Source organism: Polyodon spathula, chromosome 1 (assembly GCF_017654505.1).
Source record: "Polyodon spathula isolate WHYD16114869_AA chromosome 1, ASM1765450v1, whole genome shotgun sequence".
Taxonomy (NCBI): domain Eukaryota; kingdom Metazoa; phylum Chordata; class Actinopteri; order Acipenseriformes; family Polyodontidae; genus Polyodon; species Polyodon spathula.
Window position 1 is genome coordinate 36,673,949 of NC_054534.1, and position 27,949 is coordinate 36,701,897.

At 38.9% G+C, this 27,949-nt stretch overlaps 1 protein-coding gene across 3 annotated transcripts in view; it reads left to right on the plus strand.

Moving 5' to 3' along the window:
* malt1 (MALT paracaspase 1) overlaps nucleotides 1-27,949 on the plus strand; it is a 51,938-nt gene that overhangs the window by 13,212 nt on the left and 10,777 nt on the right. For 2 of the 3 annotated variants that reach the window (XM_041254458.1, XM_041254448.1), the window contains exons 6-15: nucleotides 2,890-3,068; nucleotides 3,301-3,397; nucleotides 5,330-5,377; nucleotides 6,297-6,320; nucleotides 9,437-9,481; nucleotides 10,179-10,382; nucleotides 23,226-23,403; nucleotides 23,602-23,676; nucleotides 24,247-24,374; nucleotides 25,213-25,362. In XM_041254458.1, coding sequence (XP_041110392.1) covers nucleotides 2,890-3,068; nucleotides 3,301-3,397; nucleotides 5,330-5,377; nucleotides 6,297-6,320; nucleotides 9,437-9,481; nucleotides 10,179-10,382; nucleotides 23,226-23,403; nucleotides 23,602-23,676; nucleotides 24,247-24,374; nucleotides 25,213-25,362 — 1,128 coding nt within the window. The remainder of the gene's footprint in view (nucleotides 1-2,889; nucleotides 3,069-3,300; nucleotides 3,398-5,329; nucleotides 5,378-6,296; nucleotides 6,321-9,436; nucleotides 9,482-10,178; nucleotides 10,383-23,225; nucleotides 23,404-23,601; nucleotides 23,677-24,246; nucleotides 24,375-25,212; nucleotides 25,363-27,949) is intronic. The other variant, XM_041254468.1, reaches the window with a different exon arrangement.

Genomic DNA, 27,949 nt, shown 5'->3' on the forward strand with positions numbered 1-27,949 from the left:
ATAGGCGTCTTGCAGGTCGATCGATGTGAACCAGTCACCCGGTTGGATGGACTGTAGGATAACTGTGCTGTCAACATGTTGAACTTCCTCTGTTTGAGGAACAAGTTGAGGCGGTCCATAATTGGTCTGAAACCGCCGTCCCTTTTGGGCACCAGGAATTACCTGGAGTAAAAGCCGCTGAGGGCATTGCTTGGACTTACCAAGCGTACAGTGTTCTTCCTTCGAAGATTGGTGATCTCCTGTTGAAGGAGTATCGCCCTTGCTGGTTCAACGGTGGTGAGGAGCACACCCTTGAAGAAAGGCGGACCTATGCGGAATTTTAGAGTGTATCTGTGTCTCATAGTCGATAGCACCCAGGAGTCTTGGGTGTAGCCTTGCCATCGGTCGTTGCCATTGGTCAATCCGGTTGGGGGGGTTTGGTGGCAGCCGGGACCCCTCAGAGATGGTCTCCCTTGGGTTTGGGAAGGGACGGGTCTTTCTTAGGCTCCGGCCTCGGTCTCCATCCGGAGAACCGGTTACCCCTAGCCTGTGGTGGTCCCCTGCCTCTGCCTCTGCCTGCTTGCCTACTCTGGGGTGGAGGGCGGTGTTCAGACCCTTTTACCCCAGCAGGTTGCGTATGCCACCTTGGCTAGCGTCACGCACAAATTCCGGAGAGCGGCCACTATTGCTGCCAGCGATCTTCCTGATGCCTGACCTAACTCCCCTATTAGGTCAATCATCGCCTTAGCCACCGCCTGGAGCTCCCCTGTGTCTGCCTCTGTGGCTCTGTCCTGCAGCCTCTCCGCCAACTGGTTTTGGTAAAGTACCAGTATGGCCATGGCGTTCGCTGCTCGCACAGACAGCGCTGTCGATGTATATGCCTTCTTCAGCATCGTGTCCGTTGTCCTGCAAGGCTTTGATGGGCAGGTTGGGTCCTTATCGCCCTTGGTGAAAGTGGAATCTTGCACCAACACCGTGACCGTGTCCCCGATAGTGGGGAATGCGCCTAGGCCCGCTTCTTGGGCTCCTGCCGTCAAAAGCAGAGACTCTGCTGTTCTGGAGATTGAGGGTGCAGACACTGGGTTGCCCCAGGAGGAGCGCACCAAATCCAGGAAGTCCTGGCATAAGGGGACGTCCGTGGCTGCAGCTGCACGCTGCATTAGCGCCCAGAACTCCTCCCTCTGTGACACTTGTAGCAAGGGCGGCAGGGTGTTCCCCAGTGTTGCCTGCCCGACAGAGCTGGCTGGGTCTGAGACGTTATGAAGGACAGCTTGCCTGGGCTAGGGGGTCTAGGCAGAGGGGATGGGGAACGAGATTGTGGGGGCTGGGGCTGTCCGATGGTACCATCTTGCCTCCCCTGAGAAGCATCTGTGCCTTTGTACCGGTGGTGGGGAAGGGGAGGGTGACCCAGTTGTGCGGAAGAGTTGCCTGGCCACTGTAGCAGGGGGGATCCTGGATGACGTCTGCGGAGGCTCTTGGGCCGCCGATCTCATTCTCCCATGGCTTGAGGAGAAAGACTCTGCTGGGGATAGGGTTGCTCTTCGTCACTTAGTTCTCCTCGAGAACTTCCGACATGGAGATTAGTCCAGCTCACCTACCAGTGCTTTGGCCGCGTGCTCTGGCCGTAGGCACCTTTCGCAGGATCGGTGCTCATCCTGCCTGGGCAGTTTTGCCGCACACAGGTCAGACTGGTGAAAACTAGCGAACGACCCAGTCGACTGGACCGACATACTTTGCAGGTGTTTTAAGCTGCTGCGCTCGATGAGCAGCCTGCAGACGCTTTCAAAAACGATTCAGCGGTGCCGAAACAGTCGGTGCCGGGATCAGCGTCGAGGCGAGCGCTGTCGGTGCTGAGTTCGGCGTCGCGACGTGCACGGTCGGTGCCAAGAGGTCGGTGCGGAGGTCGATGCCGACGTGTAGAGCGGTCGGTGCCGGGCTGTAGACGGCCTCGAAGCTATTCCCCGGTGCCGAATCTGTCTCAGTGAGATGAGAGAGAAAATGGCGATGTGCTACTGTGAGGACATCCCTTTTCAACAGGCAGTGGGAGGGACTTCCCTCTCACAGCAGGGCCCTGACAGGACAGCTTTTGTATACATGTTCAGTGATTGACGGTCAGAGAGGCTCTTCCCATTCGGTAATGGTTGTCATTCGAATTGAAAGGGAAATTGATATTCTTGTGTGCGTATTTATTTCTGTACATAAACAGTAATCATATATGTAGAATATTATGTTATCAAAGCAGTATTTTACAAACAGCAAGAACAACAGAATAAATATTGCTAAATGAGCTACAACATGCTCGTTATTATAAGAACACACAGTAAAATTACAGTGCCATAATAAATGTTTATTTTCTCAATCTTTATAGACAATAATGGAAACTACTCTTGATTATTTTCTCAAAATAAATATTTATAAATAAAATAATAGTTTTTTTAATCCCTCCCCTATCCAAATGCTATGTGTTTCCAACCTTTACTGCAAAGTATGGTGGACCAGTAGGCTCGGAAAGACACTTCACTATGATCATGTGTACACGATCACGTTCCTTTGAGGGTTAATCAAGGACTTCTATAAGCAATTTGTTAAGTGTGACTATTGCATACAGTATTAAAAAGTCACATATTACTGTAATCTGACTACATTTTTCAGTAACCTTTGACTGTAATGGTTTCATTTTCAGACAAGTAAGAGAATGTGGTAACTCATTACATTTTATAAAATAATGCAGTTGTTATTTGTTTTTACTTGCTGCAAAGCAATATATAATTCAATATGTTCAAAGTAACATTATTCAGCAGGTTTCATTCGACTTTATGAAGCAAAATTAGTTAATTATATAGGGTGATGCAAAACCTTTGGCCATAGCTGTATATCAGATTTCACTTTGTTTTCTTTTTTTTCTGTTAGGCTCAATGTTTACTTCCACTGAAGGCCGGCTAAAGATTGCTATCCAACCTCAAACTCAGAAGCTGATGATCGGAGACACTCTAGACCTGGAGTGTGGTGCAGTGGGGAAGCCCCTTCCCAAATACCAATGGTATAAAAATAGGGCCCCACTGAAAGATGCAACCAAGAAGAGATACACGGTATGTTACATTTATGTTGACCTAGACACTGTATATTACATAGAAATAAAACTTATTAAAAAATCCTTTGTAAAATCTGTTTAAGATTTTGTTGCCAGTTTTGGCTGCTGTAGAAATAGTGTATTCTATCTTACTTCAGTTTTTTCCCAGCATACAGTAAGTAAAGTGATGACTGAAACTGTTGAACGTATTATATAATGCAAATTCCTTCTCATTTATTTATTGGAAACAGATACCTGATGTCACCTTGGGTCATCAGGGAAAGTACTGCTGCCGAGTATCCAATGATCTTGAGCACCTATGGAGCCGGGAGGTTGAAATTGTCATTGGTAAATATATTCTTGGTTTTTAACATCAAAGAGCAAATCTGTGAGTGCTGCTTGTTATTATATGTTTTCTCTGCCTTGCATTTTTAACTCCTTTAACAACACGTTAGACCAAAAACACCAAGCCAAAAACCTAATGGTGCCACCTGCTTGAAGAGTCTGGGTTGGAGCCGATATGAGTTAACTAACAGCTGCCTTCCGTCTTTGCCCTCTCTCATGACAGAAGCCTAAACCTGAGTGCAATACTGTGCATTATATCAAAGGCTGTTGCTCCTTGCCACAGAGAGCAGCTGTCCTATCCATTATCAAGAGAGATCAACTCTCAGAGAGCCCTACTTGGAGACATTAACCTCCTTACTTTCAAGTCCCATGTCTTTGATCTTTGAACAAAACTGTAATTTAGGGGGTTGGGTTTGATAACCGGGAGGAAAGATGTTCTGGATTAATATTTCCGTTCAGACACTGAATACATGGAACCAGTGAGTAAATATGGGGATAGTTTTTTTTTTTTTTACAAAGTTATCTGTAGCTTGTATTGGTTCCAAATGTAAGGAAGATACTGTATTAGTTACTGTAGTATGTATTTGATATCGGATATGAACACTTTGCCTGGATTTTGTATTGTAACCTTTGGGTGTTGTTTGGGGAGCAGGTGCAGGGACTCTTCTCTAGTTAATCAAGCCAATCTATCAATTACCCTCCCTATTTGAGCCCTGGGTCGAACACTCATTATCTGTATGGTTTTTGCGTTTTCCACCTTCCTCCGCTCCTCCTCCAAAAACGCAGTGCCACCTCTGCAACGGTCTCCCTCTGGCGGCAAGTGACGTCGCTTCCCAATCTTAGGCCCAGCCAAGCTGGCCTCGACCTCCGAGAGGAAGGTTCTCTGAGGGCCAGAGAGGACTCCTGACCAAATCTTAATATCTTTCTATCATTCCAGTTCCTCCTGGGGGCAGCATACATGCTCCCCAGCCTTGGAGGCCGATTGGTTCGGTCTCACCTCTGCGAGGGCTGTTCTCCCTGAGCCAGGGGGAAACCCTACACTTTTCTTAAATCTCCGTTTTCTATTTCTTATTCCCCTTGGGGTCAGCATACATGCTGTCCAGCCTTGGAACCCGATCGGTTCACTCACCTCTGAGAGGGGTCTCTCCTCTGAGAGGGCAGCTCTCCCTGAGCCAGGAGGAAACCCTGTATTCTTTACTAACAACTTACTTTCATCTATGCTAGTGTTCCTCTCTGGCCCCTTTGCATGTTTATTTCCTTCTCTTTCAGAATTCCTGTCGCCCCGCATGGCTCTGTCTTGGAGGTCGACCATGCCGATCTCCCGAAGCATAATCATTCCTTGTTAGTCGAGGTGGCTTCTAGTCTTCTCAGATGTATCCTCTATCCTTCTCTTCATTTTCCCCTTTGAGGAAGTAATGCTTGCTTCCCAGCCTTGGAGGCCGATCGGTTCGGTCTCACCTCTGTGAGGGCCACTGTCCATGAACCAAGGGGAAATTTAAAGTCTCAAGCACATAGTTCCTATTTCAAGTCTCAGGGCTTATTCCTCGCAGCCCTTACTCCTGTTCCGTGAATTGGTTGTGATTGTAACTTATTGTATGATTGACCTCCACATTGAGGTAATTCTATAAAGAGACAGTTCACTTTGTTTTCCTAATATTTGGTACACAGCTGTATTCTTTGTTTTCCTTACTAGTGTTGTAAAGTAAAACATTTTTACATTATATTTGTATAGTTGGTACACTGCTGTACTCACTCAAGTAGAAATTAACCATATATTGTACTTCATGTTTACAAATCATTCAGTCCACTATGACATTACCCTCTGATAATGCCCCCAGTGATTTATTGTCACTAAACTGCCATTTCTAGTTGATGTTGTGATGCAAGGCAAATGCAGATTACCAAAAACAAAAACTTGTTATTTTTAACTGGAAGGGCCAAGACCCTGTTGGGGGTTTGCAGGAGCAATGGAATGTTCTGAAGGTAGAGTATGAGTAGAAATCCGTTCCTTGGTGATTGGTTGGTGGGAAACACTTGGTGCTGCTTTCGTAAAACTTATTGTGGGTTTTAGCAATGCACTTAAGCAAATTTTGCAATGCAATTGTTAGAAACTGTAGGGACTCATTGAGATAAAAAAAAAAAAAAAAACACATTGCACATAAGTTTTAGGAATACAGCCCCAAGTGTATTTAATGCACGTGGAATCATTTGGTTTAACAGTTTCAATGCATGCCAGGTTATCAAATTCATTGTAATTATAAATTAAGTGGAACTTGAGTGTCATTTTCATCGAGTCATGTTATCTCAGAGGATGTGGATGAATGCTTGAAGTTGTGTGTGCTCTGCATGTTTTATTATTACTTTTATATTGTTCAGCGGTTTCCTTTGTACTGAAATCATGGGTCTCTGGGGTCACTCTTGGAAGCACCTTACAAGTGTTTTCAATAATTTATTTATGTGATTAATAAAATATTGGTGTAATAATAAAAATATATACCTTTAATAAAATCTGTCTGGTTTGCAGAGATGGTTTCCAGGTCCCTTATCTATGATTTATAATATAAAATCAAGAATAGTGTTTGTGATTTTTTTTTCTCACAAAATGAATATGTTAACAGAAGAACTACAGCAGGTTGTCCAAGCCTGGACCTTTAGATTATGGTCTTTATTCCAACTCTGTTCTAAATTGTATAATTGAACCAATTAAACCATTCACCCTCCAGGATTGTGATTGGACTCCTGCTCTATAGTTTGTACAGGTAGTAACAATAAACTGTGCTACAACCACAGAAAACTTAGTGAAATCATACTTTCAAAGTTTGTAGGCATTGGCTGTAGTTCTATTACTGTGTGCTGTTGATAATGATTTGTAATGATCTGTTTCCCATTATATGTTTTTCAGACGATATTAACATCTTCGGGGATAGTAAGTGGAAATCTACTGTTTATTACTTTAATGAAATGTGTTTTAATGAAAGTATTACCGTATATGCTCAATATAGTGCCCAGTCTCTACTGTCCAACCTTATTCAAATTAATGCTACATGCTCTCCCCATTCATCTTAAAATATTATATTACAAGTCAAAAAGGATTTTTTCTTATACACAATTAAACAAATTAAGTATTATCGACATATATTTTGTTTTGTGTTTATTTGTAACAAAATAACAGATTTAAAAAGTATTTTTCCATGGCCAATCAAACATGCAATAAACCTTGTCAACTATGGTATGTAAAAAAAGTCCATGTATCAGCTTTCCTGTTTCATGACTGAAAACAGGTGCTAGAGGGTTTAGCCCTTTACTGCCCTAGATATGTTCCCATATCTATGTAATGCCTATTTTCTCAATGTCAAATATATTGGCCACTGTGCAGCAAAGGGTTAAGCTCAGAAGAATGATTGCTAGGGGAATTAAATTTCCCCTGCTTTATACATTTTGTGAAGATTGCATATGTACAGATGTAAGCAACTGTTAGTTATTTTGTGACACAGCGTTACTAAAATAGATTTCAATTCTATCTGTTATTCCTCCACTTCCACATTGTGTGCAGCTCAAAAACAAGATTCTGGCAGTGCCCTTAATTTTACCATTAAAACAGTGGTTTTTTAAAATGCATAAAAAAGCTTGTGGGGGGGGGGGCTGGAGTCTAGGAGTGAGTTACCCCTCGTCTTCAGTCAGTCCAGTAACCGTTGTTGAAATGTTACAGGGCTGCATTATGACGAATGTTATTATCAATAAATATTAATTTAAAAAATAACATGTTTATGTTACGCAGTCAGAACTCGGATATCCTTTACCCAGATACACGTCAGTTGTGTTTTACTGCCCTTGTGGTAAGAATAAAATCAATCGCCATTGTATATATGTAACAAAGGAATGCACTTACCTGTCACATGCGATTCTGACTCAGTCACCGGTTTTCTGATATAAAGCCCATCTCTTCAATGTTGCAGTCTGTCACAGCCGTTTTTTTTTTTTATTTCATTTTTTTCTTGCATGCCAAATCAGTGTGTCTTTATTGTGCAGTTACACAGAGCTTCCTCCAATTTGACATGATGAAAATGCAGCAAAAACAAAGCAAACGAGAACATTTTGATTTCATTTTACTGTTGGGTCATTAATGGGAAATTTTACCTACTGCTACAATACATAACGGATTTAAAGGTATGTACTGTCTTATAGTCCACGTGTCCACAGTCTTCTGTTTTGGCAAGTGATATTTTCAGAATCATATTGTTGTAAATTAAAATACTTTGAAAATATAGTACTGTACCAACAAAACCAACTACAGTACATCTAAAAGGAAGCCTACTTATTTTAAAACACAGTCCAACGAAATAATCGTTGAGGTGCGTTTAAAAAAAAAAAGTCTGAACATAATATTGCATTGCAATTGGCAATCCTACAATATCGGTAGTTTCTTGAGTGTCATCAGGAGACCTATGCACCTCTCTATCGGGAGACTTGGCAGGTATGTATATATTATGATTGAATTTGGTTGGTCGTTCAATCAAATGCACAACAATTAACTTAAGAATTTTTTGAGTAAGACAATTAAGGGCCAAATACACACCGGACGTGAACTGAACGGAAAACAATTGAAGCTTATAGTATATACAGAAGTAAGATTTTGCGTTGCTCGTTGGACTGTGATGTGCATTGGTTTATTTAAATCAATACGTTTATTGGCCCTAACATCATATTTTTGTTTAATTGAAATTAACTGACAATTAATTATTATTATTTGAGGGAAATATAGACAGCAGCAGATAGGTGACACCCTAAATCTCATTCTGTCAACATGTCCCTGTTCTGGTAAGTCAGTTGCCGTATTTTAAATCAATATTATACATCTATATTTACATGCATGTTTAATCCTGTGTAGTAAGTTTGACTTTTCTAAATAAGACAAGAAGACCCACCAGCTTTTGGTTTCCTCCAGAATATTCATAAAAAAAGAGTGTACAACTATGTATTGTGTATTATGCATATTTAGTAACATTAATGCAAACTGCAGTATGCATTTAGCAGGTGAAATAATAGTTTATTCATGTTGTTTTTTACTTCAGCCAAACTTCCGAGTCCATATATATGTTTTTGTTTATTTGTTAATTTATAGACTCAAATTGTAAAAGTGTGAGAAGGCTGCTACAGTCTTAGATCTAAACCCTGCAAAAAGCTTTTGGCCTTGAAAAGGTTAACAAGTTAAGCCACAAAAGATATAGTTGCTGAAGGGGAATTCACTTTGGTTAAGCTTGTACTTTTGCTACTTTACCTGTAGTCCGATAAGGGCAAAAAGTTGCATGTTTTTAAAGTTCTAAACAATTAGTTAGGTTAATGTTTTTCACAACATCAAAGAGGAATTGTCTCATCTCACTACATGTAAAATTACTGCAAATAATAATGAGAGTTTAGATTGCATTTTTCAACTAACTTTAGTTTACAACTTTCAAATAAGGATAATATGTTTTTTGGCTCACCTGGTAAAGGCATGGTAAAAGGCATGGTGGAAGTGTTTGATACCTTGACACAAACAGTCTTGTGTCTACCATTTATGCCTCTTCATAGAAAACTCAATGTGACATATACTATTGAATTAATTAATATATTCTAGTATTAGAAAACATGTTCATTTGTTAAAGCTGGACCAGGCTTAGCTGTTCAACATTATAAAAAAAAAAAACATTTGCCTAAGTTGTAGCGTAAAAGATTGTGATAAAGCAAAGAAATGTTAACATGGATTTGACTGGTTAATATTACTGGCATGAATCCTGAGATTCAGGCATCTTTTCAAAAGGCACTATTTTTAAAATGGAACCAGCAACGAAGGGCTAGGCAACATCAATGTTATTTTACTGAAAAGTTATCCTTCTATTGTATTCTAACTATAGCAACTGCCTCAATGAAAGGGATTCAGCATTTACTATGCTTTAGTAAGGTTCTGAATAGACACTGAGAGACTTATATTCCAAATGTTTGTCAAAGGATTGTATTACATTTTTTTGTAGTTTTGCTTTATAACTTTAAATATGTTTTTAGGTGATTTTGACGGTGTGAAATCTGGATGTCCCGAAAGAATTGATGGTAAATAAAGCCCATTACTTCTTTATTTCTTTACACAAATGCAAAGACACCTTTTTGAGGTTCTTGTAAAGGTTTGAACCCTATTTTAATGTAGTTTTATGTTTGTGTTTGCTGTTTTTCTAAACGTTTGATGAGTAACACAGCGATATTCCTTTCTGTCTGTGTAATAATACAGTGAGGTACTGGTAGTTAAAAAGTCTGTAAGAATTCATATAAAATGATAAATGTTTAAATCTTTGTTACCACATTCTGAAGCATTCACGTTCACGTGTCATTCGGACAATGTAAATCTGAATACTACAGTAGAATGTAGGAATCGAGAACAAATGGAATACAAATGTAAATATTGAGACCTTTTTTCCCCTAATGGATATTTGGATGGATATTTGATTTTGTTTTTCTGAGCTCTTCCCTCATTGCAAATAAAACAAAGTGCTCCTGCTGGACAACTTTCATAATTGATTCCTGTCTTCAGTGAAAACTAACTAAAGTCCTAAATTACCCAGGAACAGTCAAATTAGGTTCAAGGCAATGGGTGGAGCTACCAAGGTGCTTTTTTACCCTGCCTAAACTTGAACCACTGCTACATTAAAGCTAAGTACCTGAGACACATAAGGAAAAATGTGTGAGTACTGTAAACTGTTTGTAAACACTTAAAATGCTGTAAGTGCTGTTTGCAATTGTATTTTTCCTACAGCTACAGATAAAGTGGCCCTGCTGATTGGTAACATGTCGTATAGGAACCACCCCAAGCTGAAGGCCCCAATGGTTGATGTGTATGACCTGACAAACTTGCTTCGGCAGCTCAATTTTAAAGTGGTGTCTCTCCTCGATCTGACTGAGTCTGAGATGCGCAATGCTGTGGATGAGTTTCTACTACTCCTGGATAAAGGAGTCTATGGTAAGCATACATAAAAACCCCTAAAACATTGAGGGTAGTCAAGATTATGGACGAGTGGAGGTTACACAGCCCCTTGTATACATGTGTTGTGCCAGCTACTGATTTTATGTTGCAAGGGTCAAAGGTTATCAAAATGTGAATTTTTAAAATTAAAATGGGAAACATTTTCATCATCTGGCGCATGAGTTACACAGCTCTGCTTTTGCATTCGCTCTTTCTCCATCACATGTGATTTATGTATTATCAGTCACAAATGAAGGAAAGACCTCCTCAAAACTGTAGCGAACAAGTCATTGCTGGAGCCACCAGACGAGTAAAAGTGAGAGTTTAATACAAGCAGTATGCTTAGTACTGAACTGTGCTACATAGTTATGGATACATATACAGCTAGAGATGGACTGCAGTGTTTAGGCTATCACATTTTACTCAGACCACAAAAATGTTGGGTGGCAGTGGCTTTGTCACTGGCTTATACTTTTTATTGAGTCGTAATGCATGCAGCCTCTACACTGCGTGGGCCTGAGGTTTATGATACACGCCAACGCTTCCTGTGGCTCTTCCTGTATCAGATCTAATCCTCATAACATCTGCTAACTTTACTGCAAGTTCTGAACAAACAACAATAGCAGTAAAAGGATAGTTCTACCTTATTTTTATAGTTTTTAAAGATGAGTAGGTTTGCAAATAACTGCACACAAACCAGAAGTCTTTTTTTGGCTCCAGCAGTCCACGTGGTTCTAAGTGAGGGAGAATATAATATAGGCTGCATGTTGCAGACACATTCATAATGAATTTTTTCCATCCAGCTGAAGAAGGACGTAGTCCAAAACATCCTTACATAAAAACTTTGATCAATTATTCATATTTTTGTATTCCTACATTACCTTTGATTTTGCTCCTTTTGGTACACATCAGTTTTCCTTTTTCAAATATATATATATATATATATATATATATATATATATATATATATATATATATATATATATATATATATATATATATATATATATAGGAGAAGAGGGCTATAGTGGAAAACTATTGACCTGAGGGAAGACTATTGTTACCAACAGGGTGCTATAATGCCAAGTCCCATTGCACCCTGGAGGTAACAATAGTCTTCCCGAGGGGCATTTAATTTTCCACTGTGAGCTGAGCCTGCAGTACATATTTAATATGTGTCAGTCAAAATAATGAGAGGCAAGTTTGGATAGTAAATATGACTTTATATACTGTAAAGCCATAAATATTATGTGTTTTTTGCATATGCAAAAAACGTAAACATTTTTTGGCATGAATATCTTAGTGCTGTACATACACCAAGTGTACAAAACATTAGGAACACCTGCTCTTTCCATGAAATAGACTGACGAGGTGAATCCAGGTGAAAGCTATGATCCCTTATTGATGTAACCCTTTAAATCCACTTCAATCAGTGTAGATGAAGGGGAGACAGGTTAAAGAAGGATTTTTAAGCCTTGGCACAATAGAGACACGGATTGTGTATGTGTGCCATTCAGAGGGTAAATGGGCAAGACAAAAGATTTAAGTGCCTTGAACAGGGTATGGTAGTAGGTGCCAGGCGCACCGGTTTGAGTGTGTCAAGAACTGCAATGCTGCTGGGTTTTTGACGCTCAACAGTTTCCCGTGTGTATCAAGAATTGTCCACCACCCAAAGGACATCCAGCCAACAGCAGGCCAGTGGTCAAAAACGGCTCACTGATGAAAGAGGCCAAAGGAGGCTGACACGAATTGTGCACAGTAACAGACGGGCTACAGTTAGTCAACTGACAGTCCAGTACAACATTGGTGCCGAAAGACCCATAAAAGAATGCACAACTCGTTGTACCTTGACACGAATGGGGTATGGCAGCCGATGACCTAACAGAGTTCCACTTCTTTCAGCAAAACACAAGAAACTGCGGTTGCAATGGGCTAAGGAACAAAAACACTGGACACTGGAGGATTGGAAAAACATTGCCTGGTCTGATGAATCCCGGTTCCTGCTGTTTCACGCTGATGGGAGGACTAGGGTATGGAGAAAACCACGAGTACATGCATCCATCATGCCACGTGTCAAAATTGCAGCCTGGTGGTGGTGGTGTGATGGTGTGGGGAGTGTTTTCATGGCAGACATTGGGCCCCTTGATAAAAGTGGAGCAACATTTGAATGCCACAGGATGTCTGAACATCATTGCCAATCAGGTGCATCCCTTCATGGTAGCAGTGTATCCATCTGCTAATGGATTTTTTCAGCAGGATAATGCCCCATGCCACAAGGCTAGGATTGTCCAGGAATGGCTCCATGAACATGACAGTGAATTCAGCTTACTGCAGTGGCTTGCCCAGTCACCAGATCTTAATCCAGTTGAGCATCTATGGGATGAGATGGAACAAGCTATTTGGAGTAGAGATCCACTACCAGCCAACTTGACACAACTGTGGGAAGCATTGGAGTCAACATGGGCCAGCATCCCTGTGGAACGCTTTCGACACCTTGTAGAGTCCATGCCCTGACGAATTGAGGCTGTTCTGAGGACAAAAGGGGGTGCAACTCAATATTAGGAAGGTCTTCCTAATGTTTTGTACACTCAATGTATAGTGAAGTAATATACTACTTCCAGAGCGGCAGGTCGCCAACATTTTTGGAGCAAAATAGGTTTTATGGGTTGATCCGCCAAATATTTTGGCTACAAATATTTATGGCTTTACAGTATTTTGTTTAAATATATCTGATACAACACAAGTAAATAACTAAACAACATAAATAAATAACAAAAAATGTTTTTGAAGTTCATACCGCAGGCTTTTTTCTTTCTTTTGTAGTGTGTTTTGTAATTCATTTCTTTTAAGTCAATCCGTTCAGCAGTTTTTTCATACAACCGTTTCATCTTCTTGTTTGAGTGGAGGTGGAGGGAACTCCTTTGAAAAGGGGCAGGACTGACAATGATATGAACCAATGAAATGATAGATAGAGACTGTTACCTGTAGCTGTTAAGGCAATAGTTCAATCTATTTTTCCTCCTATGATGAGGTTTTAACCAATCAATCACAGGCCAGAATTTACAACCACACACACACACACACACACACACACACACACACACACACACACACACACACACACATCACCACCACCACCACCACCACCACCCACTGAATATATCTTGGGTGTTAGGGTCCGATATAAATCTGCTATATATCGAGGGTATCGATATACGAGAGACCCGTAGAAAAACAAATAGGCTAACAAACCGCTCCCTCGTTTTATCAGGGGCATCAGGGTCCAGTATAAATCCTCTATGGAACCCGCTTTTTCTCATTTTTTTTATAAAAAGCAGCACACGTTTTTAATTCGTATTGCGGAGGGTAATTGCTTCGCATCAATTTAAATCTGCAATTAATTTCATGAGTCTTCCTCTCCTTTCTCAAATCACTCCATCAGCTATTAACAAAATGTCATTTTAAAGTAAATTTCAAACTTTTTAATAAGATGTCAATTGAAGAATGGCTAAATCAAAATGTCCCGGAAAACATAAGCACCTCTGAGATGTCTACAGTCACTGTAAGTAGTACAGAAAGAAGTACTGTCGGATAAACTGAACCTGTTTCTTCATCAAGCTCTTCTGAAGGTCACACTGCTTCTGCTGTCCAAGTACTAGGCATTTTTAATAACTGCTTGATATCTGGAAATATTCAAATCAATTACCAAGGAAAAGACTATTATTATTATTATTATTATTATTATATTATTATTATTATTATTATTATTTACAGTTGCACAATTTTTTTCCCGATCTTTGTCCTCAGTTTATTTTCACGGAAGCATTTTTAATAACCGCACTAAAAAAAAAAATAATAAATCTTTTTTTTTTCACAATATTTTGTTCTCTGTTTTCAAATAAAAGTATACAGTTTTAAAAAACACTGTTTGGTACTCATTTTATAGAGAAGATCGTTGTTATGGAGGACTATATTTATAGAACGTTCATTTTAGAGTCCTTTGTGGCAGGATACGTGGAAAAAAAGGAAAACCTAAAAAATCAGTTAAAATCAATACAAATTATAGTTAATTGTGCTATAACATTGAAGTATATAAGCAATAAGACCCTCCACATCGGGCATTACCAGACATTATACAGCCGTTTGGGTAATGGGGCCCAAGACGAAGTCGAGGCACTATTACAACCAAATGGTCGTATAATGCCTGGCAATGCCCTCTGTGTCGGGTGTTATTGCTTACATATATACGGATGCACAATGAAAACGCAATTTACATTTTAAATAGTGAGCAGATAGATTTGCTGATTGTTTGAGTAGTATTGTTCCTTGGGATAACAAAATACTGAGCTCAAGTCATGTGATTTCATAAAAATGTGAAGTGCTCAGTGTTTGGTATTTGAGTTGAGTTAAAATTGCCAAAATGAGATGATAAAAAATCTATGTAAATAGCCATTCGAAAAGGTTTTAATTAACACAAGAACAGTGAAAGATACGACCACGCCCAGCTTGAGTAACGAAGATTGCCTGTTTGCTCTCGGCATGATTAAAGGAGGCATGTCTGTGCGAGAAGTTGCCCGGAGAATGAGATGTTCTGCTTCAACAATCAGCAGACTAGTCCAGAGAAACCAAGAAACCGGCTATGTGAGAGACAGGTCACATCCTGGAAGGCAGAGGGTCACCACACCGGCCCAGGACTGTTATGCTGACTGTTGCATTGTTCAGGCTAATCGGTGGGGTGGTGGAAGTGTGATGATGTGGGAGTAGGAATCTCCTTTAACACAAGAACACCTTTGTTGCAGATTGAGGGAAACCTTACTGCTCAGCGATATATTGACTGGAGTCAACAGCATTTTACAAGTCCTTGAGACAACAGAGGTGGAGAGGTGTATTTTTTGTGCTTTTATGTTATTCACATAGTGCAGGTGACCTGGGACATAAATATACTCTATTTTATTTATTTATTTATTTATTTATTTATTTATTTGAAGTACAACACTACAGATCCAAAATATACCGTTGTTTCCTGCTATCTATTCAAATGAACTGCTTTCATTGGGGTGTCTTGTTTTGTGAATGATGCAGACCAAACATTTACTTTAGGTTTGATTATGAGTATTCTCCAATAAAGATGTACTATTTGGCAGTGGCCATGTCTTTGGTAAACGTATATAAAGTATTGACCAAAAACAATGAACGCAACAAAAAACCTTTATTACGTTTGCTGTAGCTTGAAATAAATTCAGTACATACAATGTCACAGATGAGCACATCTTTCCTTTAATAGTCTCAGCAAAAAAGCCACGTTAAAATAAAGACCTCACCAGTTGAGTAGTCTCACAGTAATAACTTGTTTGTTTTAATAATGCATTTCCAGTGCATGTGCTGGAATATGCAAACAGTTACTCATGGTGGATCTAACTGAGGCATCGACTTTCAAGATAAGTTATATTTAGGGAGTAGTTTTATGTAAGAAGACACATCTATTATTGACTTTTCAGGGTCAAGGGGCTTACCGCTCTTCGATTGAACAGATGTACTTATTACACATTTCAGTTGTATGCATACCAAAGCATTTCAGAATCAAGGGAAATATATTGAACTTGAACTGTACATATGTTTTTTTTTGTTTTTTTTTTTAATAAATTTAAAATCTCCAGTTACTTTTACACCCGATTTTCTCCCAATTTGGAATGCCCAATTATTACTATTAATTTTCTCCTTCATTGCGGTATTTACCCACACAGCTCAGAGACCCAAGGCTCAGTGGGTTTCCTCCGATCCCACGAGTCAATTTGGCGTATTTTTAAGCCCAGGAACTTGAGGGTGGATGTCTGCAAGCTACTGGCCTATGGAGAACAAAGACCAGCCCAGTAAATCTCTGCCCCCAAGTTCACTCAGCGCCTGGCCTGTAGGGGGTCGGTGCAAAGCGATGAGGAGAAACAGTCTAAACCAGATCTCACCTCCCCAAACCTCGGAGCTCCAAAGTCGATGTGGCGCCCCACTGGAGTTCCCAGCGAAGACCGACTGCTTCGCACAACCACGATTCGAACTTTCGATCTCTGGTTGTATGACTCACCCTGCATGCCGAGCGGCAATGCTTTTACCAGGTGAGCCATTCGGGGACCCAAGCTTCTCTAATTTTGGTTACATATCAAAGATGTCATGAAAAAACTGCGTTTTACCTTAAAGTAGAGCCTCAAAAGTTACAAACCCCACACTTATCGGTTACTAAAAACATCACTTCAGAAACAGGTCTTCTGTAAAATATGTGAAGATTCAATTAGATTTTTACCAAGCTTACATAGCTCTCCTGGTTTATTTGGTATTTTCTTAAAAATGTACTATTTGGCAGTGGTCATGTGACTTATGTTTACAGATCATAATTCTTATTGTGGTTTACCATGACAAATTGTAGTAAAGCATAATAAAAGCTTTGGAAACCACAGGTAAGAAAGTTAAACCACAGTTAAGCATGGCAAAACAGTGGTAAAAACAAACAAACAAAAAAACATTATTAACCATAGTAAGGATGGGTAAAAGTTTACTTTGGTAAACGTATATATAATGTATAGACCAAAATCAGGTTAGGTTTGTTGGAGTTTGAAGTAAATTCCATATATTAAGATTGACCTTTTAATTAATTCACATAAATTTGCTGTTCACATAAATTAAAATAATACAAGTTTCAGAGTTTCAGACATAACAGTCTAATCAACATCCCCCATTTCTTATTTTCAGTTTCCCTGCAAACAAATCTCCTGCCATCGTGGACTGACTGAATCTAAAGTATTATATCGAAATGCATATTGTTGTTTAGTAAAGTAAATTTGACGTTCTAAATATTGTTAGTGAATTGGACTCTTCAATTGTAGAACTCCCCTTCAATCATGGGGTTTCCATGCGGGTCAATTTACACATGAAATGGTGACGCGCGTTCACGTTTGGGAAAATTACTCAGGTAAATCAGGTTTGTGGCCAAAAAAACGGCCAAAGAGAGGGATAGGGTAGATCTCATTTACTCGTGTAAATGACGAAACACACGGGAATCCACGCCCAGTTTTGCATGGAAACCCGCATTTCACGTGTAAATGTTAAAGAGCGTGTTTATTCTTAACTATAAATATTGCAAGTGAGCAGGTTTAGTATTAATGCAGCTTTTTGAGAATACATTTGCTGCATAGATGTCTAACTGAATTAATTCCCGTCCTTCTTTTTGATCCCAGCTATGTTCAAACATAAAGCATGTCTGCCCTCCATGTTAGTAAATATAGTTGGTGAACTGGGTGTCATTAGCCAGCTCGATCGCCCAAAACAACACAACAATATCCAACAAGTTGTTGATGCTTTCTCAGAAATAAAGTTGCAAATGAATGTATTGATTGTGTTTTATTTGTTTGCATCATTAATATTTGACACAGCATTAAATCCAACACAACTTAAAAGAAAGGCGACAATCTATGTCAGCACGAGACTCCTCAGATCTCTTCTGTCCAATTGAAACTGGCGGCTGAGGTACCCTTCATAGTTGCCAAGTCCGCTTATAATAAGCAGAATTGGGATTGTTTTTGAGAGTCGCTGGTTGGAACTTACATAAACACCCACTCTAACATGGGTTTGCTTCTTTTGAGCTTGTTTTGAAAGGCAGTGTCGCTTTTTTTTTTTCTCGTGAGATTTGGCAACACTGGTAACCTTCTCTGTCTGTCTCGCAGCTAGCAGTGCCTATTTTAGGAATGAACTAATGTTGCACTTCAGTCTGTTTCATCAGTATCTGCCACCTCCCTTTAAGTGCCCACTACCTGTATGTGCACAAGCGTGGTGTTGAATGCTTTATCAGCAGCTGTCAGCCGCCTGGACAGGTAGGGTTTCTAAGCCAGCATAGTATTACCAGCATCACCTGATCCCCTATATGTTGTATTGCCTGAATGAAAGGGATATATATACACACACACACACACACACACACAACAGGTATTGCAGATCACCGTGGCGGAAAACCTGCGGAGACGTTATATAATATACATGCAGAGACGTCAGCCATGGTGATCTGCAATACCTGTGGGTCAGTTTCATTGTATACCTCTGAGTTTATTTTTAATTAATGAGTCATAAGATGCATTAGTTGAAACAGTATTCACTATTAATTACATTTGAGGCAAGAGTAGTAAAACAAATTACAGGAGCTTAGATTTACTTGTGTAGCAGTTCTCTGCACATGGAAACCACATTTTCACAAAAGTTCACTGGTAATCTACAAAAACAGCACGAGTACTTTATGCATAGCTAATTTACATATCAACCCCCACCTTTCCCTTTCATTGCATGACGTCTGGTGAAAAGCCTGGTTTACTTGAGTAAAATAAACTGAGCGAAAGAAAACCCAAAAAGCATTTTACACAAGACATTATTCTTGTGTAAATGTCTCAAAAAAAAAAAAAACTTGCATGGAAACCCCATGAATGATGCAAGTCAGCCTCTTTATATCTTTGTAGACAGGGTAGTAAAACATGAACTCCATCTGATCAGCTAGCACAGGAAAATGCAGACAGAATTTGGAACTTGTTTTGTTGAACAGGGAGTCTTATAAAAGCAATTAAAATAAGATAAGATGGTGACCAACTAGTCACACCCAATCCAACACTGGTTAAATAAGAAGACAATGATTTATATATCTAAGATTAATCCTTTATTAAGACCAATTAGATTATATTTATAAAGAATCCCATTCTGTTATTAGGATTTGTGGAGTTGTAATCATCATTTTACAATTATTAAATATTAAAGCTGTTTTTCTTTCACTTCACTAAATGTATCCCTTTAACTTTTTACTAAAGGGAGAAAAAGCTACATCATTTGTTAACGCACTTCAGCAAGTATTGAGGCAGGTTGTTTGTATTCTGTCCCTTAGATCTGTCAATTAGAATAAATATTGAAAGGTTTGGATACAATTTAAGAAATGTGAGTTTGCTGTTATTTACAGTAGAGTAATGACATAAAGGAGTGACGTGATCTCACTAATTAGGCTTAACTTTTAATTCTAACCTTTTTATATAAAGAACATGGGTAAGGTATGTCCTTACAGTCCTTAATGGCTGTGACTGTGTTCCAATGTAGAGTGTGGCTGGTTGATTGAGTAAGCAGCCAAGAAAAGTATCACATCACTTCAGTGCAAATTGCTGAAATAGTCATAGGGGGAGTCAATTTCTTTGAGTCACATATGGAGGAAGGTGATGTACAGAAATCTTTGAGTTGGACATTCCAGTTCAGTTGGGTTCAATATTATCTTGACATTAAAGGTGACATTTAAACAGCAGTATTTGTTTATTCTGTATTTAGAAAAAGATGATAATCAACATATAATAACTAATTGTTCTGAAGAACAATATAAAAGAACAACTTATGAGTCATATTTATCTCAGTGAGTAGGATGAGCCTGCCTGCTAGCACAGTTTGTGGTATCTTGGCTTGATTTCGGAGAGTTTCAACCTTAGATCTGTCTCTACAGTCAAGCAGTTTCTGTACTTGTTCTAGATATAAATAAGTGAAGAAAACCCTGTTTCATACAGATATGTTGAGGCAAAGTGAACAAGTATTTCAACATCTGTTTGTGACAATTCAGTGGAATTGAGAGCCGCAACTGATAAATAGGCATAAGTTTGAAATTATCTCCCAAAACAGAGTCACCAGCAATGTCAATCAGATTCTCTTTTAGACTTTTAACAATCTTGGTTTTTGCTACAAAGTTCTCTGAAAATGGATTTTGAACCCAGATAAAATTCTGCAATTCATTTGCCTCACCTTCAGGAAAATATACTCTGAATTGCGTGCAAAGCTGAGACAAATGCTCCACTATCACATCTTTAACTTCCAGGAGCAACATTCCAATATCCATAATGACAGAAGACAGTGTCCGGGACATAGTTACATCATCTTGCACCACACAGCTACTCCAAAGCAAAAGTTTTTGGGAAATGCTCTGTACTTTTTCCTGTGCGATGAAAATGTTACAGTGCTTACCTTGCAAAGAAAGGTTAAGTTAATTGAGCTAAATATGTCAACCAAGTAGCCCAGTAAAACGTAAAAGCGCTGGTCGAGTAAGTGTTGGTGAATTGAGGAGTGAGATTTCATCAAAAGCATACAACACTCCTCCCTGAGTTTGCAGACTTGCCAAAACTTTACCTATAGCTGTTGAACTTCTGTATGAAGCAGAAGTTGCTTGTGCAAACATCCCATCTCTTCACATAGCACTGAGAAGTCATGAGTGAAGTGGTTGAGCTTTTATGAAATTGAAACTATTTTTACTGCAGCGGTTAATACATCTGACAGCTCTTTTAGCATCAGTTTCGCATGCAACAATGATGCCATGCACAGCATGGTGAGACAGCCTTTATGTGAGCTGCAAGTCCACTTTTGCGTCCACTGATGGCTTTTGCCCCATTCGTACAAATCTCAACACAACAATTCCACTTGATGTTTTTATCTGTCATGTATCTGTCTAAAGTTTTGAACAGCTTCTCAGAAGTAGTAACAAAATAAAACGTTCTATTTGATCTTCATCAGTCATATGAGGTTTTCCACTTGTTGTTTGGTAGGAGACAGCATACAATGCTTCAAGGGCCGATGACATATGTCGGAATATTGTTCAATGCAGCTTTGGTACGATGTACCTTGTTTTACAATCGCCAAGATGTCAGAAACAAATATTTACCTGTGCCATCCTGATAACCTTTTCACACACCCTAATTTGAAAACCTCTGATATTTGTTGTATAAAATCCAATTAAACCCATTTCACACTGGCGCTCCTACCTAGTGACCCATCTCAGGAAGTGGGTTGATACTTTTTGACATGGGTTGAGCGAGACAAATGCATGATGGCCATTCATAAGACAATGAAATAACAAACAGCCACACCTGTGTGAAGGTTTCACTTCTGCAATGAATGTTTCTCTTTATTCTATTAATCCATATTCATGTTGATTGAGACACACTATGAGCCAGATTGCAGCAGAGATGAAGAAACATTTGCTCTAATCAACATTTGGACCGACGGTTCAATCCAGAGAAGCTTGAATGGAAGTGACCGTAACAAGCTGCTTCTGTGGGATTGATACGTGCATTGTGTATGTGTATTTGCATCTGGCACCCAGGTCAACCCTGCTTTATTAAAAGCAGTGTGAATTCGCGAAGCCGACCCGCGTGACACCAGGTCCTGACCTGGGTAGGATCCATCCCGGGTAGAGCATGCTGGTGTGTAAGGGGCTTTAGACTGTTTTTCCTGTGTTGCAAATCATCTAAGGGACATTTTTATTTGTTCTGTTAAGGCTAGTCCACTATAGAGGATAACTAGTATATTGTAAGAGAGAAACAGAAAGATACACACCACAAGTCCCCATTTACCCCATTCAAAAGAACAGGTATCATGACAAGTAGTGCAGAATGTAGCAGGGTTCCCCAGAGAGAAACTGTGTATCTCATCTATGTCTGTTTCACTTCTCTGAGAAATGCTTGAGAATCTTTTTTTAATCTCATTTAAATATGCTACTGCATATGTCTCAAATGGTTATCCTAAAACCACTATTGCAGAAACAAATGAGACACTGCATATTTCCAACAAGAAACTTAGAGCTGACCATTTTTAATTGATATTCCACAATATACTGGGATATATCTGAAGATGTAGATATCCACAAAATACAAAATTGCACCTGTAGCTTTTTATCATTAAGTGCTTGATCTCAATAGAGAAAGATAGTTTATTATGTGGCTGTGAACATTTTCAGATGGTTTTACACATGTAGCTCTATTTTGTTTGTCTTCTCAACAGCATTGCTTCCTGCCTCAAAGCTGCACAATTTGAAAGCTGCATTGCATTCACTACAAAAATATTACACAACCAAGTTGGTTTTACACCTTATACATGTACTTGCTTGATTTGAGTGTCTGGTTTATCTAGTGACAGAAACAAAACATAACATTAATTTAAACCCCAATCTAGACAATTTCAATTGATTTAATTGAAGACAAGATACCCCATGTTCTCTCATCTGTGAATGGCATGTTAAGCAACATCATTTTAAAATTGTCTCAAATAAACCGTAGTAAACGCAGCATATAAAAGTGTATTAAGTGTCATTTTGTCATTAAGTAATTTTCTCTTGCGCCCCATTTTCAAATTAAACTGTCACCGTTTATGTACACCTTAACCTGCTAATTTCAAAGTAGGCGCTTTGAGTGACAGGCGTTGTAGCTGGCAAATGAGCATTCTAGCACTGCTTCAGTCAATGAGATCTGTCAGAACAGGGTGAAACTACATTACTAACGGACCACTGAGATGACTGACGGCGACTCCCAGCCATTCAGAGCGGAATGGAGACGGGACAGACAGCAAGTATAAAAACTACACAAACTAGAGAGGATTTCTAAATGATTATTTTTGGTAAAAAAATAAATAAATAAATAACGAGTGGTTTTACCGACGTTTATCGTATATAAATTTATTTCAGTCAAACTTTTTAGGCAATTCGACATTTAACGAGCTTTACCGGTTAATATTGAAAAGTAGCAAGCCTACCTATAAACATAGAAGAAAGAGAGCCATTGTATTTGTGAAGCCAACATTGATTTTGGTACTTTGCCATACATGCTTAAACTTTTATTTCATTTAGAGTCAAAAATAGATACTACAATACTAGAATCTCCTTTTACTGATGACACATACTGTATAATCATTCCGTGTACTGCAAAAATTCCCCTTGTAGCTAAACAAAGAGGAATGTTTAACGCGGCTTAATAAACGGAGATGGATAACCCAGCCTTCTTATTTTGTCGTTGTTTTCCTCAGGTCTCCTGTATTATGCTGGTCATGGGTATGAGAACTATGGTAACAGTTTCATGGTTCCTGTTGATGCCCCCAACCCCTACAGATCTGCAAACTGTCTGTGTGTCCAGAGTATTTTGAAACTGATGCAGGAGAAGGAGACTGGCCTAAATGTCTTCTTGTTGGATATGTGCAGGAAAAGGTAAAGCATCTGCCCTTAATTCCACCTAATTACCTAAATATTAAATCCACAAACCTGTACTTTACAGGACATCAGTCATAAGCCTGTTCTCTAAAGGCCCCAAAATTTATGACAGTTAGTTTAGCCAGAGTTCCATCTTGAATGACAGTGTGCCTAAAGGAACCAAATCCTACGATCTTATTCTTCTTTTTTTTGCAGGAATGTTTATGATGACATTATACCAAATGTAGAGGCCTTAAGGGTGACCGCCAATATTGTCTTTGGATATGCAACGTAAGTTCCCATTTGTGCATATTATTTTTTTTTTATAAATGGTGCAGTTACCCTTCCAGTTACCGCATACATTATTGGTACTCATGCTCTGTAGAGGGTTGTCCATGCCAATGTAAACTGTTTTGTTTTTGTTTTTTTGTGTTTTTTTTTTTTTTTTGGGGGGGGGGGGGTCATATTGTAGCGTTAAATCTATGCCTTGGGAATAATACCAATGAGCTGTTACCAAATAGTCACTATATCTAGAAAGAGTAACAGTATACTCAGGCTAAACACTGGCTTGGTTTACATGCAAGGGTTTAAATAAAAAGGCCTCTCCTATTTGCCATGCTATTTAAGAACTGTAATTACCCACCCTTTTAAGTATTATTTTACCACTCACTGTCTGTAGCGCAAATGTTGTACATGGTATCTACATGCTACATCATATGTGTTTTGTAAAATAAACAAACCATACATTTTTAACATGGAAAATACCATTTGTCTTTTAGAAATGAATGGGCCTGTTCAAATTATAGAGTCAGTTCTATTTCAGTATATTTATGAAAGCGCACCACTGTTTTACTTTAAAAGGTGTCAAGATGCTGAAGCTTTTGAGCTCAATTCAACAGGATTCACAAATGGTGTTTTTATCAAATTCCTCAAAAAACGCTTGCTGGAAGATGAAAAGATTACTGTTCTTCTGGACAAAGTCGCTGAAGGTATGTGAGGCCCCAGGGTTTGCTGAAGTCAAACCATTTTACTTTTAACCAGACTAACTGTAAAATATAAATGATCACAGAAATTGTGAATGGTACATATGGGAAGCCAGAAACCTAAACTCAGAAGAAAAGACATTCCATTATGTGCACACCCCTTTTTAATTGGACTTCTGTAAGTGGAGTGGTGGAAAAGCGTTTTTAATGAATGCTTGGGTGACCCCCTTCTCAAACAGTAAATCTGAGAAACTGAATTCTAAAATGGTCACTTAAACACCCGTGTATGTGTAGGCTCTGCATCCTGTTTAAATATTTTACATTTTTAAGCACAGAAATCCATACATACCAGATGTTGTATATAATTTGTGATATAGTTCAACATGTGCTTCAGAAAATGAATACAGTAGAACCTGAATACGATAGAATTGGCTACAAATACAATTGAATTGGCTCCAAGGGTCATCAGATAAGTAAACATATCGTATCTCAGAGGGAGTCACTATATTACATTGTGGAGGCTTTATTAACATCGGAGCATTGTAAATTAACAATTATTTTAATCCCCTGCTTTCTTGTTTACTTCTACGTGACAGTATGTAAAAAACGAAACTGAATTCCTAAACAAATTCCCTTATCTGCAACTGAATTAATTCTGTCCACCTAAGAGTAGAATTTTAGATCCATAATAATATGTGCATTGATCAGTTTCCATCAGTATCATTCCATTGGTAGCAGCATGTGTAAATGATGCATGCCACCAGAGGTCTGTCAGTTAATAAAGGGTATTGTGTATGACAGGTTCTACTGTAATGCAAGAAACAGATGTTTGTTTTTTTTGTAGATATGGGCACGTTTGATCCAACCAAAGGGAAGCAGGCTTTGGAGATCCGCAGCAGCTTGTCAGAGAAGAGGGCTTTAACTGACCCCATACAGTCTTCAGGCTGCTCGGAGGAGACCATGGCACGCAATCTGCAATGGGAAAAGGCTCATGGTATGGTTCACAATGTTCATTCAAACACTTGGCAAGGTTTGCTGTTCCTGTGGAATTATCTGGTTTCACCACACTTTTAGGAATCCAATACAAATGAAATGGATCTATCAGAGGGCATGGTAACAATGCCTGATAAACTTAATTCACACAATGAGCATAAGAAAGATTCAATTTTTTTATAGTCATGTCCAATATTCTGTTCTAGACTTCTATAACAACAGTAAGTAATGTTCAAACAGTATTGCCACAAAATAACTTTCTTTAAAAAAAGTAATCTTAAGAAAACCTAGTTTTTTAATTATTGTGAAGAACTAAATAATATTATCTTGATGCATACACAAATCTTGTTTCAAAGAAGAAAAATTCCAGAAGGAAAAGCAAATATTTAGATTTTAATAAATCGTTCTGACTAAAGAAACGGAAAAAAAAAATGCTAAACTGTATTTATTTAAAAAAAAAAAAATGTTTATAAAATCAGCCGTGACTAGCCAAAACTGTACACTGAAGAGGGCGCTTGCTGAAATGTTTGTCTACTTGACATCTTTTCAGTTTTTTTTTTTAGGTTATTTTATAACTTTGTTATCAACAGAAGTAAATTTACAGAAAGCAATCTGCAGTGGGGGGAAAAAAATTACACAATAAAAGAAGCTTAAATGCACACTGCAATTAATGGAAAATAAAGAGGAAATAGAGAAACGAAAGAGAAAAAATTGGGAAAGGAGAAAAAAGAAAAACGTTTAACTGAAAACTGAGAGTCGCATTCAGTGGGTGCAAAGAACAGTGGGTGGAAGAAAGTTTTTAGCAGGTCTTCAACTGGTTAAAGGAGCGAGGGGAAGCTGGAGTTGTTCAAAGCATGTTAATAGTGGCTGCCATGCTATGTAGAATTTTTCTCTTTTTAAGTGTGAATTAAACTTTTTCAAGAATAAGGAATTGCATGACATCCCTTATCCAGTGAATGTGAGTGGGTGGGGCAGGTTTCTTCCAGTTAAATAGAATTAGGCATCTGGCAAGCAAGGTCACAAAGGCTAGGGTATCTGACCCCAACTTGGTCAGAGGGATGTCATTGGGCACTACACTAGAAAGGGCGGTAAGTGGAGAGGGGTCAATGTTTATTTCAGTAATTCGAGAAAAATTTTAAAAAATGAAGGTTCAGAAAGGAACCAACCCGAGACATAACCAAAACATATGTTTAAGGGAGGTGGGCATCTGTTTACATCTGTCACAGGTTGAATACAAACCTGGGAAGATCTTAGCCAATTTAGTCTAAATTGTATGAGTCCATGTCTAGACGATTGAACCCGAGACATGATCCGCTCTCAATGCTCATCTGAGAAATTGAAACGTAAATCTGCTTCCCACAACAATTTAGTTCTTGGAAATACTTTGATCAAGTGAGTTGAAATAGGATTTGGGGATGAACACTGGAATATGTTGGAAGTAATTTTGAAAGGAAAGGTGGAGCGAGAATAATTTATAGTAGCTGAGTTCTGCTTGGGCCCACAACCACCCCCCCGACCACACGATGCACATCCCATCTGCCATGCAGAAAGATAGAGAGAGTTTCAATGGTAATAGTAAAGAGAAAGGTTGAAAGAGGACAGCCCTGTTTTGTGTTGCAGTGGAGGGGAAAATATTTAGAGGAAGTGTTGTTAGTACAGACAGAGGTCAGAGATGTAAAGTAACTACATCCAGGAGATAAAGTTACGGCCAAAACCAAACCTGTAGAGGGTAGAAAATAGATCAAAGGCCTTCTCAGTATCAAGTGAGACAAGAACTTCTGGGGTGGGTGAAGTTGACGGGCAGTAAATAATATTGAGCAGGCACCGAAGATTAAAAAAGAGTGCCTGTTTTGTATAAAGCCCATCTGGTCTAAGGAGATTATGGAAGGTTAAACTGACTCAAGACGATGGGCCAGCACTTTTGCTAAAATCTTAATATCAGTAATAAGGAGGGAGATCAGGCTGTATGAGTTGCAATCAAGGGGGTCCTTCTTTTTTAATAACAATGATATTGCAGCTTGGTAGCAAGGACTGAGAAAGAAAAGATTCAGAAAATACAGAAGATAGCAGAGGGGAGAGTTGAGGGGAGAATTAATTTAAACAATCTGTGGGAAACCCATCATGACCAGATGACTTGCTTCTCTGCATCGATTTAATGGCCTGATTAATTTCCTCAATGGCAAAGGGCTCTTCCAGGTGAGCTTTAGAGTGGGGGTCGATGGTAGGAATAACAAGGTCCTGAAAAAATGAATAGAGAGTGGAATAAAATAATTTGAATTAGTTGTTGATGTCTTGTTGATCAACCGAATCATGCCAGACTACGAGTTTACTGGCCTTGTCGCCATGTTCAAAAATAGCATGACGTGATTTTATAGTAATTGCTCGGCCTGTATTTGACAAAAAAATCGAACGTTTGCAAGGCCAGTCTTTCCTTAGAGAGTTCAGGGGTAGGAGAGTTGGTATATTTCTGATCAAACTTTGAGATGAGATCAGGTATCTCAGAAAGTCTCCCTGTATGCTGTTTATTGGATTGGGCAGTATAATAGATTATTTGCCTTGTAGGCCTTCAAAGTCTCCATCAGAGTAGA